This window comes from Periophthalmus magnuspinnatus, chromosome 4 (assembly GCF_009829125.3).
Source record: "Periophthalmus magnuspinnatus isolate fPerMag1 chromosome 4, fPerMag1.2.pri, whole genome shotgun sequence".
NCBI classification, from domain to species: domain Eukaryota; kingdom Metazoa; phylum Chordata; class Actinopteri; order Gobiiformes; family Gobiidae; genus Periophthalmus; species Periophthalmus magnuspinnatus.
In genome coordinates, this window is record NC_047129.1 from 32,851,461 (window position 1) to 32,871,973 (window position 20,513).

General features: G+C 42.0%; 1 protein-coding gene across 1 annotated transcript; it reads left to right on the forward strand.

Annotated features, from left to right (window-relative positions):
• Window positions 1-6,551: 6,551 nt before the first annotated feature.
• LOC117370256 (protein FAM163A) lies at window positions 6,552-19,245 on the forward strand. The gene is made up of 5 exons (XM_033965650.2): window positions 6,552-6,608; window positions 16,556-16,631; window positions 16,718-16,739; window positions 17,539-17,653; window positions 18,853-19,245. The coding sequence occupies exons 4-5, from the start codon at window positions 17,561-17,563 to the stop codon at window positions 19,243-19,245; spliced, it is 486 nt and encodes a 161-aa protein (XP_033821541.1). The 5' UTR covers window positions 6,552-6,608; window positions 16,556-16,631; window positions 16,718-16,739; window positions 17,539-17,560.
• The last annotated feature ends 1,268 nt before the right edge of the window (window positions 19,246-20,513 follow it).

The following is a 20,513-nucleotide window of genomic DNA, read 5'->3' on the forward strand; positions in this document are numbered from 1 at the left end:
TTTCCCCAGAGGGCTCTTGGGGGCCCCCTGTTGGCCTGGGGACCCTCAGCAGCTGCTTATTCTGCTTATAGTCTAAACCGGCCCTGGCTCTTTGGGCGAATTGTTTCTGGACTGGAGCTTCTGGGACCTGCAGTACCTGGAGCGGCCACTAGTCAGTCTCACACCAGGACAGAGGGGAAGTGTCTTATTCCAGATGACGACGATGGCGTTTACGGCGAGCGCGGGATTCAAACCGCCAACCTTCAGATCTGCGGAAAAAAAACACTCCACAAACTGAGCCACTGTCGCCTGCAGTTTTTCCAGACTTTAAAACCAGAGTTACTTTTGCGTTTTTGTCAAAGCGACGACATCTCCACGGAGACAAACAGGCGTCTAACCCTCTACCGGTAAACTTCCGTAATGCGCCTTTAATAAACTCCCTTCGTCATGCTCTTTGGATCCCACCTGGTAATTTGTTTTTTTTTTAATTCCGCGCCCCAACCTCTTTGAGAAGTAAAACCTCAAACCTCAGACGATAAACCGCTCGTCCCCGTCGCGGCGATGAGGTTTTAAAGAGCGTTAAAGACGGATGGACTGTGAAAAACCGGACAGGAGCCACGTCTGCGGAGCGGCGGATGTGAGCGCCTTTGCTAAGGTAATAACGCGGCTAACGCTCAAACGCTAAAGGGGCAAGAGCGACAGTTTCATCACACGGACCTTTACGGAGCGACAGGAAAGAGCCGGAATGCGACGCAACAAAACCCGGAGAGACGAGCGCCGGAGTGTTTCGATACCGAGGAATAAAGTCGATACCCGATACCGATTCCGATACCACGAACATAATAAAAAACACTCTTTCTTTACACAAATGAGGATCTGTTTTTGATAGTTTCAGTTTTTCGATCCTTCTGAGCCGTATTTTAATCTTGTGGTTGTTCTGATTATTCCTGTACTGCTTCTTTATTAAAGCTACACTGCGGAACATTTTTGGCTGGATCCACCTCCTTCTTTTCTCATGAACACAAGGCAAATCCAGTTTTATCTGCATCGCACAAATCACACGCAAAATAATTCAAAGAGATTTTTACAGAATAAGAAATGTATTAAAATCACTTTCAGTCATGGGATGCTGTTGCTTTGCCTGGAATGTTCCACAGTTTGGCATTAATCCAGTCTGCTCATCTATTCAGTTACGAGTGTTTCATGTTTATTGCTCAAAAATACCTCCTTGACACTTGCGTTCTTGCTAGAAGCGGGGTCGCCTCTCCGTAGATCTTCACCCAGTTTCGAGTTCAAAATCAGATTATAATCGGATTTTTTGTCTCTCGATAGTCTCTGAGCTCTGGCCAATCGGAGCAGGAGATGCAGTGATGTTTTTGTGTTTTTAAAGAAGCAAAGACGAGACGGAGACGATTGGGATTTAAACGTCTTTTATTACGCAAAATGGACTACTGTGAGGTTTAAGTCGTGTTCTGATGTTGTTTTCTCCTCAAAAACAGACCTGGAGTTTGTTTTGTTTCATTCACACGTTTGAGTCGCACTTTTATTATTAGTCTGTCACATCTCCAAAGCTCAAAATGCGACGTTCCACCTCGTGATGTCATCAAGTGGCAACTCCAGGACTGAATGATTCTAGAAATGAAGGTGTGTGGAGTTTAAAAACACAGCGGAGCACTTCCTGTATCACCACATGATGACATCACAAGGTGGAGTATTATATGCAGGTTTGTGTGTTAAACGTGTGTGAATGAAACAAAACACAACTCCAGGTCTGTTTGTGACGAGGAAACGACATGAGAACAGATCAGAAAACAGAGTAATATCGGCCCTTTAAGCTTTTATATGTGAACATCTTCCTCTGAACCACAAACCCACAGACCTGCCCTTGTACCGGCCCAGCACGGCCCAGCACGGCCCAGAGGAGGGGCCTGGTGGAGCAGTGTGGTCGCCTGATAACAGGATTAGACAAATTACATTTGAGCTGTGACTCTCTGGAGAAACAGGAGCGCTTGTTTCTGAGCAGAGGAGCGTTTGTTTCTGAGCAGAGGAGCGTTTGTTTCTGAGCAGAGGAGCGTTTGTTTCTGAGCAGAGGAGTGTTTGTTTTGTGAGCAGAGGAGCGTTTGTTTATGAGCGGAGGAGCGTTTGTTTTGTGAGCAGAGGAGCGTTTGTTTTGTGAGCAGAGGAGCGTTTGTTTATGAGAAGAGGAGCGTTTGTTTTGTGAGCAGAGGAGCGTTTGTTTATGAGCGGAGGAGCGTTTGTTTTGTGAGCAGAGGAGCGTTTGTTTTGTGAGCAGAGGAGCGTTTGTTTATGAGAAGAGGAGCGTTTGTTTCTGAGCAGAGGAGCGATTGTCTCAGAGCAGAGGAGCGTTTGTTTCTGAGCAGAGGAGCGTTTGTTTCTGAGCAGAGGAGCGCTTGTTTCTGAGCAGAGGAGTGTTTGTTTTGTGAGCAGAGGAGCGTTTGTTCATGAGCAGAGGAGCGCTTGTTTCTGAGCAGACGAGCGCTTATTTGTGAGCGGAGGAGCGCTTGTTTCTGAGCAGAGGAGCGTTTGTTTCTGAGCAGAGGAGCGTTTGTTTCAGAGCAGAGGAGTGTTTGTTTCTGAGAAGAGCGTTTGTTTCTGAGCGGAGGAGCGCTTGTTTGTGAGCAGAGGAGCATTTGTTTGTGAGCAGAGGAGCGCTTGTTTGTGAGCAGAGGAGCGCTTGTTTCTGAGCAGAGGAGCGTTTGTTTTGTGAGCAGAGGAGCGCTCGGTCGGGGTAAATAAAACATGTCTCCTCTCGGCTGTGGCTGCAGATGGAGGAGCCTGGAGCCTGACACTGGGAGTAATGTGGACAAATAGAGAGACGCCGTCCATAGTTTACTAAATGAGACGCATTTGTCACTGTTATCTCGGCTGCGTGTGTCTCCTCCGTGTGTGTGTGTGGTGTGTGTGTGTGTGTCGTGTGTGTGTGTGTCTCTGCAGCGTAATCTGCACACGGCCATCAGGAGGCGCTGTCACTCCCCACTCTGCAAAAACACTCGCCGTAATCTGCAAACGCCATCAGGAGACGCTCTAACTCTCCTCACTGCACAAACACTCTGTAATCTCCACGCTACCATCAGGAGGCGCCGCGTCTCTTCAAAAAAACACACGGCGTAATCTGCACACGCCATCAGGAGGCGCTGTCACTCTGCTCTCTGCAAAAACACGCCGCAATCTCCACACGGAAGAAGAGGCATTCACTCATCTCTGGACAGATCTAGATCGCTCGCCGCCGTTTTCCAAATAGAAAGCGAGCATGGGCGCCGTTTTATTGATTAAATGTTCGTATTAACCTGCTCGACATGATCCTGGGGTTTTTATTTCACTATTGTGTCTGTAAATCAAGATATGAACATTAATAACAGACAAAAGAGAGTCTAAAGAGAGTCTAACAAGAGTCTAAAGAGAGTCTAAAGTGAGTCTAAAGTGAGTGTAAAGAGAGTCTAAAGAGAGTCTAAAGAGAGTGTAAAGAGAGTCTAAAGAGAGTGTAAAGAGAGTCTAAAGAGAGTCTAACGAGAGTCTAAAGAGAGTCAAAAGAGAGTCAAAAGAGAGTATAAAGAGAGTCTAAAGAGAGTCTAAAGAGAGTCTAAAGAGAGTCTAAAGAGAGTCTAACGAGAGTCTAAAGAGAGTCTAAAGAGAGTCTAAAGAGAGTCTAACGAGAGTCTAAAGAGAGTCTAAAGAGAGTGTAAAGAGAGTCTAAAGAGAGTCTAAAGTGAGTGTAAAGAGAGTCTAAAGAGAGTCTAAAGAGAGTGTAAAGAGAGTCTAAAGTGAGTCTAAAGAGAGTCTAAAGTGAGTCTAAAGAGAGTCTAAAGAGAGTCTAAAGAGAGTCTAAAGAGAGTCTAAAGAGAGTCTAAAGAGAGTGTAAAGAGAGTCTAAAGTGAGTCTAAAGAGAGTCTAAAGAGAGTCTAAAGAGAGTCTAAAGTGAGTCTAAAGTGAGTGTAAAGAGAGTCTAAAGAGAGTGTAAAGAGAGTCTAAAGTGAGTCTAAAGAGAGTCTAAAGAGAGTCTAAAGAGAGTGTAAAGAGAGTCTAAAGAGAGTCTAAAGAGAGTCTAAAGAGAGTATAAAGAGAGTGTAAAGAGAGTCTAAAGAGAGTGTAAAGAGAGTCTAAAGAGAGTCTAAAGTGAGTCTAAAGTGAGTGTAAAGAGAGTCTAAAGAGAGTCTAAAGAGAGTGTAAAGAGAGTCTAAAGAGAGTGTAAAGAGAGTCTAAAGAGAGTCTAACGAGAGTCTAAAGAGAGTCAAAAGAGAGTCAAAAGAGAGTATAAAGAGAGTCTAAAGAGAGTCTAAAGAGAGTCTAAAGAGAGTCTAAAGAGAGTCTAACGAGAGTCTAAAGAGAGTCTAAAGAGAGTCTAAAGAGAGTCTAACGAGAGTCTAAAGAGAGTCTAAAGAGAGTGTAAAGAGAGTCTAAAGAGAGTCTAAAGTGAGTGTAAAGAGAGTCTAAAGAGAGTCTAAAGAGAGTGTAAAGAGAGTCTAAAGTGAGTCTAAAGAGAGTCTAAAGTGAGTCTAAAGAGAGTCTAAAGAGAGTCTAAAGAGAGTCTAAAGAGAGTGTAAAGAGAGTCTAAAGTGAGTCTAAAGAGAGTCTAAAGAGAGTCTAAAGAGAGTGTAAAGAGAGTCTAAAGAGAGTCTAAAGTGAGTCTAAAGTGAGTGTAAAGAGAGTCTAAAGAGAGTGTAAAGAGAGTCTAAAGTGAGTCTAAAGAGAGTCTAAAGAGAGTCTAAAGAGAGTGTAAAGAGAGTCTAAAGAGAGTCTAAAGAGAGTCTAAAGAGAGTATAAAGAGAGTGTAAAGAGAGTCTAAAGAGAGTGTAAAGAGAGTCTAAAGAGAGTCTAAAGTGAGTCTAAAGTGAGTGTAAAGAGAGTCTAAAGAGAGTCTAAAGAGAGTGTAAAGAGAGTCTAAAGTGAGTCTAAAGAGAGTCTAAAGAGAGTCTAAAGAGAGTCTAAAGAGAGTATAAAGAGAGTGTAAAGAGAGTCTAAAGAGAGTGTAAAGAGAGTCTAAAGAGAGTCTAAAGTGAGTCTAAAGTGAGTGTAAAGAGAGTCTAAAGAGAGTCTAAAGAGAGTCTAAAGAGAGTGTAAAGAGAGTCTAAAGTGAGTCTAAAGAGAGTCTAAAGAGAGTCTAAAGAGAGTGTAAAGTGAGTCTAAAGTGAGTCTAAAGAGAGTCTAATGAGAGTCTGATGAGAGTCGAGTGATAGTTTTAAGAGGTGTATGATGCAGAGTGTAAAGCAGAGGAGCTTGCACAAAGAGTGAAGGTTAAACCTTCTATAGACTTTAAATTTAAAGCACCGTCAAATATTGTGATCAGTCCTTGATGCCCCAGTGTGAAACCAGCAACAGAGGGTCAAAGTTAAAAAGTGGGACTAAGTCGCAGGCCAAACGAAATATTTATTGAAACATTTCAAGAACATCTGTATGTTTTCTCTTCTCTCGAGACATGTAATGTTAAAAATTTTCTTATTAAAATAAATGTTTAATAATAGTTTTGCTTGAACAGTGAATCCAGAACAAACATTAACAAATGAGAAATACATTTTTACATAAATAGGTTCTTTTAAATGTATTTTTTCACAGCTCTAATACATATTTCATATGATCTCATGGGCCAAATATAATTATATCAAGGGCCAAATCTGGCCCGCAGGCCTGAGTCTGACATGTGTGCCTTAGTGTGATATATGTCCACTACTGCAGGGAAAACAGAACATTTTACACCTTTGTAAGAAAATGAACAATATTACATTTGTATATCGACGAGAACCATGTAGAACCAACTGCCATGGACTGAACTGGTGAAGGTGAATGTGACGTGTGCGTCAGTGTAGGAGCGAGTACTGTGGACAAACACTATCCCAACACAACAATGACAATAAACTCAATATACTGTGATTTTATACTTTAAATGTTTGTACTTTGTTTTCTATTCCCATGTGTGTTATATGTGTGTTATGTGTGTTATGTGTGTTACATGTGTGTTACATGTGTGTTACATGTGTGTTACATGTGTGTTACATGTGTGTAATCCTCAGTGTGCAGTAGGTTCACAGTGGTCCTTGGATGTACTAGTCTATGTGTCTTATATTTTCAGGAGAGGTTCTTTTTGACAGCGCAGCAGCTAAATATAGTTTGTAGAAGTATTTTGTGTCTAACGCCGTTGAAAGCTGCAGATTCATTCTGCGGCCGTAAGCAGTTTCCCTTTCGCTTGTACTTTACACGGGTCGTCTGCATTTCCTGAACGCGCCTTTAAATGTCATCAGTTTCAACGGGCTCTTTAAACCGGACAGTGAGATGACAGTACAGCGTTAGCGTTAGCCGCTAACACGTCCCCATAAACCCTCCGTAAGCGCTGACACACATGTTTGCGCTGGTCAACACGCTCACGCTAAAGTCCATTTCTGAGATTAAAGTTTCAGATTTCGTCGGGTTTTAATACGTCTAATGCGTTTGATGAAGCGGGACTCGTGTCGTCCGCGGCGTTTACGGCCCGTACGGAGCGCGTCAGGCCAAGGAGCATCCGCAGCCTGCGCTCAGTCACGGTTTAAAGAAGACATGTGATGCTAGCAAAGACGTTTATGAGTTTTCATCCCTTAAATTGCCCCGTCTGTGTAGGATTTATGGCGTAAATACATCAGGTTTGCTGCTAATGAGGCGTTTCAAAATGGCTGACGTACATTTTTTGAGGGAGTGCGCCCACAGACCTGTTCTCTCACATTTTAAAAAGATTTTTGCGTTTGTAGCTATGATCTGTGTTCTAATGTCGTTTCCTCGTCACAAACAGACCTGGACTTGTGTTTTGTTTCTGCAGATTTAGGCTGAGTTCTTTTCTCAAACTGAAAACGCCCCGTTCCACCTTGTGATGTCATCATGTGGTAATACAGGAAGTGCTTTATAACTCCACACGGTCTTTACACCGATCCCGTCTGTTTCTCGTTCGTACCTGTGCAAACGTGAAACGGCAGCACTTTTCTGTGGATGGAGCGTCTCACTTTGAAACAGCTGCGACGTCTGTTTATGAAAACAAACTGACAGAATAAATGAGGAAAAAGAAAGATGGAGCATTGAGATATTTGTGAAGAGGGATGGAGAGAGGAAGTGAAGAAGGATGGAGAGAGGAAGGAAAGAGGGAGTGGAGAGGGGGAGGAAGTGAAGAGGCAGAGGAAGTGAAGAGGGATGGGAAGAGGGAGTGAAGAGGGAGAGGAGGTGAAGAGGAATGGAGAGAGAAAGTGAAGAGGGATGGAGAGAGGAAGTGAAGAGGGATAGGAAGAGGAAGTGAAGAGGGAGAGGAGGTGAAGAGGGAGAGGAGGTGAAGAGAGAGAGGAGGTGAAGAGAGATGGAGAAAGGGAGTCAAGAGTGAGAGGAGGTGAAGGGGGATGAGAAAGGGAGTGAAGAAGGAGAGGAAGTGTAGTGGAATGGAAAGAGGAAGTGAAGAGGGAGAGGAAATGAAGAGGGAGAGGAAGTAAAAAAGGATGGAGAGAGGAAGTAAAGAGGGAGAGGAAGTGAAGAGTGATGGGGAGAGGAAGCAATGAAGGAGAGGAGCTAAAGACGGATGGGGAGAGGAAGTAAAGAGGGATGGGGTTAGGAAGTGAAGAGAGAGAGGAAGTAAAGAGGGATGGGAAGAGATAGGGAAGAGGGAGAGGAAGTGAAGAAAGATGGGGCGAGGAAGAGGTGATAGGGGGATGAGGAGAGGCAGTGAAGAGGGATGGAGAGAGGAAGTGAGAGAAAGTGAAGAGGGACGTGAGAGGAAGTGGAAGGAGATGAAGTGAAGAGGAATGGAGAGACGGAGTGAAGAGGGAGAGGAAATGAAGAGAGATGGAGAGAGGAAACAGCTCAAATGAAGCAGGAAGTGATTTCAAATGTCAGATCCATGTTTCATGAGACGTGTCTTATTCATGAAGCCTGTGCCTGAGACCAGACACACACTCGTCTGTTTGTACGAAGGTCGAGGGTTCAATTCCTGCTGAAAACATGAGATTGAATTTTTAAAAAGTTCTTTATTTGGATGATTGTGGGCATTAAAATAAATAAAACAACAAAAAAATCTGAACCTTTAGTCTGTCCGTGGATGTTCAAAGCATTGTTTTTTTTCCTGTTTTAGTGAAAGCTAGTCCCTCCTGACAGCGGTCCGTTTGTTTACCCGTTGCCATGGCGATGCCCACGGCGTAGTGATACATGAACAGTGATTAAACCGCTGCCGGAACTACCTGCGTGCTCATACAACGCAATAAACTCCTGCACTAAACGGATTTATTTGCGTAGTACACTTGTTTGGGAGTACACAAGAGCTTAGGCGACGGTGGCTTAGTGGTTACAGCAGAGGTCCCCCCTAACCAGAAGGTCACAGGACTGATTCCCGCTTGGACTGAGTGCTGCAGTCGTGTCCTTAGGCTAGACACTTCGCCCATTTTTGTCTAGTATGAAAGTGGTGTGTGAGTGTTGGTGGTGGGAGGGGCCGATGCCGCAGATTGACAGCCTCACTTCTGTCAGTCTGTCCCAGGGCAGTTGTGGCTTTAGTAGTAATGAGTAATCTTTAAATCTCCTCACGACAAACAGACCTGGAGTTGTGTTTATTTTTGTTTCATTCTCACATGTTTAACACACAAACAAACCTGCATATTTAGGCTGCCACACACATGTACAACACCACACACATGTACAACACCACACACATGTACAACACCACACACATGTACAACACTATACACATGTACAACACCACACACGTACAACACCATACACATGTACAACACTATACACATGTACAACACTATACACATGTACAACACCATACACATGTACAACACCACACACATGTACAACACCACACACATGTACAACACCACCACACACATGTACAACACCATACACATGTACAACACCACCACACACATGTACAACACCATACACATGTACAACACCACACACATGCACAACACCACACACATGTACAACACCACCACACACATGTACAACATCACACACATGTACAACACCATACACATGTACAACACTATACACATGTACAACACCACACACATGTACAACACCACACACATGTACAACACCACACACATGTACAACACCATACACATGTACAACACCACACACATGTACAACACCATACACATGCACAACACCACACACATGTACAACATCACACACATGTACAACACCACACACATGCACAACACCACACACATGTACAACACCACCACACACATGTACAACACCATACACATGTACAACACCACACACATGCACAACACCACACATGTACAACACCACCACACACATGTACAACACCATACACATGTACAACACCATACACATGTACAACACCACACACATGTACAACATCACACACATGTACAACACCATACACATGTACAACACTATACACATGTACAACACCACACACATGTACAACACCACACACATGTACAACACCACCACACACATGTACAACACCATACACATGTACAACACCACACACATGCACAACACCACACACATGTACAACACCACCACACACATGTACAACATCACACACATGTACAACACCATACACATGTACAACACTATACACATGTACAACACCACACACATGTACAACACCACACACATGTACAACACCACACACATGTACAACACCATACACATGTACAACACCACACACATGTACAACACCATACACATGTACAACACCACACACATGTACAACATCACACACATGTACAACACCACACACATGCACAACACCACACACATGTACAACACCACCACACACATGTACAACACCATACACATGTACAACACCACACACATGCACAACACCACACACATGTACAACACCACCACACACATGTACAACACCATACACATGTACAACACCATACACATGTACAACACCACACACATGTACAACATCACACACATGTACAACACCATACACATGTACAACACCACACACATGTACAACACCACACACATGTACAACACCATACACATGTACAACACCACACACATGTACAACACCATACACATGCACAACACCACACACATGTACAACATCACACACATGTACAACACCACACACATGCACAACACCACACACATGTACAACACCACCACACACATGTACAACACCATACACATGTACAACACCACACACATGCACAACACCACACACATGTACAACACCACCACACACATGTACAACACCATACACATGTACAACACCATACACATGTACAACACCACACACATGTACAACATCACACACATGTACAACACCATACACATGTACAACACTATACACATGTACAACACCACACACATGTACAACACCACACACATGTACAACATCACACAAATGTACAACACCACACACATGTACAACACCATACACATGTACAACACCATACACATGTACAACACCACACACATGTACAACACCACACACATGCGCAACACCATACACATGTACAACACCACACACATGTACAACACCACACACATGCACAACACCACACACATGTACAACACCATACACATGTACAACACCACACACATGTACAACACCACACACATGTACAACACCACACACATGTACAACACCACACACATGTACAACACAACCACACACATGTACAACACCATACACATGTACAACACCACCACACACATGTACAACACCATACACATGTACAACACCACACACATGCACAACACCACACACATGTACAACACCACCACACACATGTACAACATCACACACATGTACAACACCATACACATGTACAACACTATACACATGTACAACACCACACACATGTACAACACCACACACATGTACAACACCACACACATGTACAACACCATACACATGTACAACACCACACACATGTACAACACCATACACATGCACAACACCACACACATGTACAACATCACACACATGTACAACACCACACACATGCACAACACCACACACATGTACAACACCACACACATGTACAACACCATACACATGTACAACACCACACACATGCACAACACCACACATGTACAACACCACCACACACATGTACAACACCATACACATGTACAACACCACACACATGTACAACACCACACACATGTACAACATCACACACATGTACAACACCATACACATGTACAACACTATACACATGTACAACACCACACACATGTACAACACCACACACATGTACAACACCACACACATGTACAACACCATACACATGTACAACACCACACACATGCACAACACCACACACATGTACAACACCACCACACACATGTACAACATCACACACATGTACACACACCATACACATGTACAACACTATACACATGTACAAACACCACACACATGTACAACACCACACACATGTACAACACCACACACATGTACAACACCATACACATGTACAACACCACACACATGTACAACACCATACACATGCACAACACCACACACATGTACAACATCACACACATGTACAACACCACACACATGCACAACACCACACACATGTACAACACCACCACACACATGTACAACACCATACACATGTACAACACCACACACATGCACAACACCACACACATGTACAACACCACCACACACATGTACAACACCATACACATGTACAACACCATACACATGTACAACACCACACACATGTACAACATCACACACATGTACAACACCATACACATGTACAACACCACCACACATGTACAACACCACACACATGTACAACACCATACACATGTACAACACCACACACATGTACAACACCATACACATGCACAACACCACACACATGTACAACACCACACACATGTACAACACCACACACATGCACAACACCACACACATGTACAACACCACCACACACATGTACAACACCATACACATGTACAACACCACACACATGCACAACACCACACACATGTACAACACCACCACACACATGTACAACACCATACACATGTACAACACCATACACATGTACAACACCACACACATGTACAACATCACACACATGTACAACACCATACACATGTACAACACCACACACATGTACAACACCACACACATGTACAACACCATACACATGTACAACACCACACACATGTACAACACCATACACATGCACAACACCACACACATGTACAACATCACACACATGTACAACACCACACACATGCACAACACCACACACATGTACAACACCACCACACACATGTACAACACCATACACATGTACAACACCACACACATGCACAACACCACACACATGTACAACACCACCACACACATGTACAACACCATACACATGTACAACACCATACACATGTACAACACCACACACATGTACAACATCACACACATGTACAACACCATACACATGTACAACACCACACACATGTACAACACCACACACATGTACAACACCATACACATGTACAACACCATACACATGTACAACACTATACACATGTACAACACCACACACATGTACAACACCACACACATGTACAACACCACCACACACATGTACAACACCATACACATGTACAACACCACACACATGTACAACATCACACACATGTACAACACCACACACATGTACAACACCACACACATGTACAACACCATACACATGTACAACACCACACACATGTACAACACCATACACATGCACAACACCACACACATGTACAACATCATACACATGTACAACACCATACACATGTACAACACCACACACATGTACAACATCACACACATGTACAACACCATACACATGTACAACACTATACACATGTACAACACCACACACATGTACAACACCACACACATGTACAACACCACCACACACATGTACAACACCATACACATGTACAACACCACACACATGCACAACACCACACACATGTACAACACCACCACACACATGTACAACACCATACACATGTACAACACCATACACATGTACAACACCACACACATGTACAACATCACACACATGTACAACACCACACACATGTACAACACCATACACATGTACAACACCATACACATGTACAACACCACACACATGTACAACACCACACACATGCGCAACACCATACACATGTACAACACCACACACATGTACAACACCACACACATGCACAACACCACACACATGTACAACACCATACACATGTACAACACCACACACATGCACAACACCATACACATGCGCAACACCACACACATGTACAACACCACACACATGCACAACACCACACACATGTACAACACCATACACATGCACAACACCATACACATGTACAACACCACACACATGTGCAACACCACACACATGTACAACACCACACACATGCGCAACACCATACACATGTACAACACCACACACATGTACAACACCACACACATGTACAACACTATACACATGTACAACACCACACACATGCACAACACCACACACATGTACAACACCACACACATGTACAACACCATACACATGTACAACACCACACACATGTACAACACCACACACATGTACAACACTATACACATGTACAACACCACACACATGTACAACACCACACACATGTACAACACCACACACATGTACAACACCATACACATGTACAACACCACACACATGTACAACACCACACACATGTACAACACCATACACATGTACAACACCACACACATGTACAACACCACACACATGTACAACACTATACACATGTACAACACCACACACATGTACAACACCACACACATGTACAACACCATACACATGTACAACACCACACACATGTACAACACCACACACATGTACAACACCACACACATGTACAACACCATACACATGTACAACACCACACACATGTACAACACCACACACATGTACAACACTATACACATGTACAACACCACACACATGTACAACACCACACACATGTACAACACCATACACATGTACAACACCACACACATGTACAACACCACACACATGTACAACACTATACACATGTACAACACCACACACATGTACAACACCACACACATGTACAGCGAGATTAAAAACAACCCTCCAATACAGACATGGGACACTACAACACAATATAACTAAGATAACTAGTGCCAGACATTAAAACATTTAAAACATTAAAACACCCCAGACTACAACTCTCAACAAAATTTACAAGTAAATACTGCAGAGTCACATACTGCACTGAACAAGTATTGCACTATATTAGCTATTGCACTGATAAATATTGCACTGTGTTAAATATTGCACAAGTCGGAGGTCAGTGCACACGTGAATTCAACAGGGTTATGGCACTTGGGAAATAAGTTTTGAGTCTGGTGGTCGTTGCTTTAATTGCCCTGTAGCGCCTCCCCGAGGGCAGCAAGTGAAACAAATTGAAGCCAGGGCGGGAGCTGTCCTTAATAAGGGGAGCCGATGATCTTTTTTTCCACCTTGTGATGTCATCATGTGGTAATACAGGAAGTGCTCCACTGTGTTTTTAAACCCCACACACCTTCGTTTCTAGAATCATTTGGATCATTTCAGTTCTGGCCACTTATCTCGACTGAACTAAAGGTTAAAAGGAGCTGTTAACTTGAAAACTACCACTTGATGACATCACAAGGTGAAACAGCATTTTGAGGTTTGGAGACGTTACAGACCAATAATAAAGGGTTAGTCAAACACAAAACACAACTCCAGGTCTGTTTTTGAGGAGGGAACAGTGACTTTAGAACATGATTTAAAGCTCACAAGAGTCAGTTTTTACGTAATATAGAAAGTAAAATACAGTGATTCATCTGTTCCATAATAAACAAACTAATATAAAGTGTGTAAGTGTTGGCACGTGTTTCTGCAGAATGAACCCCTCGCCCACTGGAGTAAAGTTTATGTCTGTGTCTCTGTGCGTCTTGTGTTTTATGAGTCTGAGATGTCACTGCTCTCACTCTGTCACTACTGTCTCACTCATCTGATGAATATAATGATGTGTGAGCATGTGCCTGGGGTTTATTCAGCAAACACACACTCTCTCACTGCAGTCACACTCATCTGATGAATATAATGATGTGTGAGTGTGTGCCTGGGGTTTATTCAGCAAACACACACACACTCTCTGAAAAGGGGTTGAAGTGCTCGATTTTGTTACTTAAGTAAAAGTACAGATACCAGAGCAAAGGAATACTCTGCTGCTACTGTAGACTCCAAGTAGTATCAATATTACTACTACTACTACTACTACTGCTGCTGCTGCTACTACTTCAGGTACTTTTACTGCTACTACTACTTTTAATACTACTGCTACTACTTTTAGGCTAAATTGACCAGCCCTAACTCCAGGTAATATCAGTACTACTACTATTACCACTACTGAGTCCATGTACCTCTACTACTAATACAACTACAACAACTTAAGTAAAAGTACAGACACCAGTGCAAAGAAACACTCAAATAAAAGTAAAAGTATTGTATGAAAAACTCTACTTAAGCAAAAGTATTCAAGTATTTGTTTAAAAATGTAGTTAAAGAGTAAAAAGTAAAATTATTTCACGCAGTTTCTGAGTCTTTTAAAACTTTTTCCAGTTGTTTTTATTTGTTTTGGTTTTTTTAGCTGAAATTATAAACGTGTTAAAAATAAATCCTTAGACTTTTCAGCAAGTCTCAGACAATAATAAAAAAAAAATACTTTTACTTTTCAGTCCTGTTCAAAAATGTAGTGGAGTAGAAATTACAGATACTGCTCTCAAATGTAGTGAAGTAAAAGTAAAAAGTATCCACTGTAAAATGGACCTAGTACATACATAGGAATTACAAATACTTTTTTCCCTTGTTTACATCATTTTTTCTAATACTTGTGTTGAGAAAATATTGAACTTTAAATCTGATTGTTGATTTGATGACGTTGGGATTAGTTTTGTACTAAATTACATCTTAAATTATGCAGAATGTGCCCCTGTGAGCTTTAAATCATGTTCTAACGCCGTCCCCTCCTCAAAAACAGACCTGGACTTGTGTTTTGTTTCATTCACATGTTTGAGTCGCACTTTATTATTCGTTCTGTCGCATCTCCAAAGCTCAAAACGCTCTGTTGCACCTTGTGATGTCATCAAGTGGTAGTTTTCAAGTTAACAGCTCCTTTTTGTTTTTTTTCTTTTTTTTTTACCTTTAGTTCAGTCGAGATAAGTGGCAATTCCAGAGCTGAATTAATCCAAATGATTCTATAAATGAAGGTGTGTGGAGTTTAAAAACACAGCGGAGCACTTCCTGTATCGCCACACGATGACATCACAAGGTGGAACAGAGCGTTTTCAGCTTGAGAGAGACATAGTGGCTGGATTTTCAACCGTAATCACAGGATGTCTTTGATAAACATGCTGCTGTGACGCCCTTAGCCTGTATAAAGATGCGTGCGCTGCATTCTAGCGCCATCCTGTGGACAAACAGTAGTACTGCACCAGTCTGTTCTTACTAATCCTGTTTCTCTTCTTGTCCCTCAGAGATGTGCTGCAGCGGAGTGACCTTTGAAGTCTGACCTTTGACCTCCACCCCTCGACCCCCGGACACTCTTCTGATGTCAGTTAAACGTATCGTATTCAAATTTATTAGATTTAACACGTATATTTTCTTTAAATTAATACAGAATTTTCTCCTTTTTTTAGGTGTTAAGCAACTTTACTGAACGTGAGTCTGCTGTTGTTTCACTGTAACTGCAAAAAGTACTTTGTCGTATACTTCTTAACTATTTAAACATTTGCCGGTGGTGTAGTGAGTCTGAGGGTGACCGGTTCAATCTCAGGCTAAGTGCACATGCTGCCATTGTGTCCTTGGGCAAGACACTTCATTCATAGTTTGATGTTTTTGTGTATAATTGTGTATATATTTGTAGAGTTTGTGTATTTTAGTGTATAATTGTGTATATATTTGTAGAGTTTGTGTATTTTTGTGTATTTTAGTGTATAATTGTGTATATATTTGTAGAGTTTGTGTATTTTTGTGTATTTTAGTGTATAATTGTGTATATATTTGTAGAGTTTATGTATTTTTGTGTATAATTGTGTATATATTTGTAGAGTTTGTGTATTTTTGTGTATAATTGTGTATATATTTGTAGAGTTTGTGTATTTTTGTGTATAATTGTGTATATATTTGTAGAGTTTGTACATTTTTGTGTATAATTGTGTATATATTTGTAGAGTTTGTGTGTTTTTGTGTGTAATTGTGTATATATTTGTAGAGTTTGTGTGTTTTTGTGTATAATTGTGTATATATTTGTAGAGTTTGTACATTTTTGTGTATAATTGTGTATATATTTGTAGAGCTTGTGTATTTTTGTGTATAATTGTATATATATTTGTAGAGTTTGTGTATTTTTGTGTATAATTGTGTATATATTTGTAGAGTTTGTGTATTTTTGTGTATAATTGTGTATATATTTGTAGAGTTTGTGTATTTTTGTGTATAATTGTGTATATATTTGTAGAGTTTGATGGAGAGCTGGTCGGATGACAGCGGGAACTGTTGTGATCACCGGAGGAATACTGGCCACAGTGATTCTGCTGTGTATCATCGCTGTGCTCTGCTACTGTAGACTCCAGGTACTTTTACTACTGTTATACTACTGCTGCTACTGTAGACTTGATACTTTTACTACTTCTACTGCTGCTACTGCAACTGCTATTAAAACTACCATTAATACTACTACTACTACTACTACTACTACTACTACTACTACTGCTGCTGCTGCTACTACTCCAGATTTTCCTACTGTCACTACTGCTACTACGAGCACTACTACTGTTAGTACTGCTGCTGTAGACTCCAGGTAGGGTTGGGCAAAAAAACAATTAAATCTATTAATCCAAGTTAAAATTGATTTGTTTGGATGAAAATCTCTTTTATTTCCACATTTTCTTGTGGTGTAAATTTCGTTGTAAACAGAAAAGGCAAAAGGAGAAGAGTCGACGGGTCGAGGTCTCACTGCTCTGAAATACAGACGAAATACAGACGAAATACAGACGAAATACAGACGTCACGTTCAGTGTGAAAGTGAAAATCATGTGTTTTGGTCACATCACGTTTAATGCAGCGTCAACGCCGTGAGGACGTCACGTTTAATGCAGCGTCAGCGCCGTGAGGACGTCACGTTTAATGCAGCGTCAGCGCCGTGAGGACGTCACGTTTAATGCAGCGTCAACGCCGTGAGGACGTCATACAGCGTCAGCGCCGTGAGGACGTCACGGTTAATGCAGCGTCAACGCCGTGAGGACGTCACGTTTAATGCAGGGTCAACGCCGTGAGGACGTCACGTTTAATGCAGTGTCAACGCCGTGAGGACGTCACGTTTAATGCAGTGTCAACGCCGTGAGGACGTCACGTTTAATGCAGCGTCAACGCCGTGAGGACATCATACAGTGTCAAAAAAAAACAAAAACAAAAAAAAAAACAACCAAAACAAAAAAACAAAAAAACAACAAAAAAAAAAAAACTATATAAAAACAACAACAACAAAAACACTACTACTCCTGCTTTTACCACCACCGCTGCTAATACGACCGCTACTACTTTTACCACTACTACAACTACTACTACTATGACTACTGCTGCTATGGACTCAAAGTACTATCACTACTACTACTACTACTTTTGTCATTTACTATTACTACTACTGCTACTGTGACTACATTTACTAGTAGAATGACACATTAATTGTAAAATTCAGTAGTAGTAATCGTAAGTACCTGAGTGCAGTACTGTTGTGTACTTATATAATAAATACTGTGTTTTTTTGTTGTAGTACTACTGCTGTAAGTCGAATGGCTCAGACAGCGGCTCTCTGTCCCAGCAGCACTTTGCCTGTAACGCCTGCTCCGTCTCTGGGCTGGACTCGGTCTGCACCCCCCTGTCCCTGTCCCCGGAGCCCCCCGCCCCCACCGCCAAGCCCCCTGGAGGTCGCCCGCGGTACTGCCCCTCCTGCTCCCCGTACCACTCGCCCTTCTACGTGCGCACCACGGATGACACCCGAAACGGAGGCGAGCGCGTCACCTACATGCCCACCCACTACGAGAACCCCGCCCTGGCCCCGCCCCTTCCTCCGGGACCGGGAAGAGGCACCGTGCTGAGGAGCGCCCCCTGGAGTCCGCCGCCGGAGTTTTACACCAACACGAGGGCTGTGAGCACGGAAGTGTGACCGCCGAGTACACGCTGTACACTGTAGGGCTGTGAAAAGTATCGAAAATCGGATACTAATCGATGCTAAAACTAATATCGAAACTAGATACTCATTTGAAAAAGTATCGATACTAAAAACGCCGCAGAAACGAACCGTACTTGAATAGATGTTGGGCTGTACTATGGCACCTACTGGACGACTGAGGGATTACACGGATATAAGGCCACAGAAAACAAAGTACTACCATGTAACGCTGTAAAGTATATACTTGTGTACACATAAGTATTTTGTATTATCACCGTGGTGTCAGAATCAGTATTGAGTTTCAAGTCTATTCCTCGGCATCAAAGTCACGTTTGAAGTTTTAGTATTTTGACAGCACTACTACAGACCGCTAAAGGTTATTGTACTGCGCCCGGGCCATGACGGCGGGTGGAGTTTTGTAAATACAAGGTGGTGTAAATAGGTGTAGGTTTTATATTTGTAAAAAAAAAAACTTGTAGAAAACACTCACTCCCTCAGACAATACAAAGGGCAACATTCAAAGTATTATTAGCTCTCGATGTGTTTATTATGTACAGAAACTTTCCGTCTGGTAGAAGTATTAGAGTAGCCAATAGCTGTACTCGAGTAAAAGTACTTCGAAATAATATTACTCAAGTAGAAATGACTGTAGATGGAAAGTAACAGGAGCTAAATCTGGTACAAATCATCTTTTCTTTTGGAAGATTAAACGAATAAAGAAAGAAAGAAAGAAAGTACAAAGTAGTGGTCCGAGAATTTACAGTATTTTGGAAACTACTACTGAAGTAATTTTAAAAGTAACATAACGTCTGATTCATAGTTTTGGTTCATGTAGAAAAAGGGGGAAAAAAACATGAAAAACTGCACAAAATCTGAGATAGGATAAAAAAAAATGAGCCAAACTAAATCATATCTGAAGGACCGGCAAGAAAAACACAAGTTCAAATGTTTTCGTGTCGTTACATAAAGGTCGTGTCACTTTAGACGTACTCGCCATAACTTTTACTCGAGTAAGAGTACTATGACGCTGTACTATAAGTGTAAAAGGCTTTGAAAACGACTCTGAGAACATCAATTTAATTCAAAAGTAAAGTAAAAGTACTCATCTCTGTCGTCTGGCCTCAGCGCCGTTTCCGTCTGTGTTTTTCGTACGGACACGAGTTTTACAAGTTTTTAAAAATACTGAAGGAAAATACTGAAGTACTTCCAGGTAAAACGTCAGATCTCAGCAGAGGTGAGAGTCAGTTACTTCAAAAAAAAAA

Coding starts and splice junctions, on each gene's coding strand:
- LOC117370256 (XM_033965650.2), top strand. CDS start 17,561: ATGACAGCGGGAACTGTTGTGATCACCGGAGGAATACTGGCCACAGTG. Junction 17,654..18,852: donor TCTGCTACTGTAGACTCCAG/GTACTTTTACTA, acceptor TTTTTGTTGTAG/TACTACTGCTGTAAGTCGAA.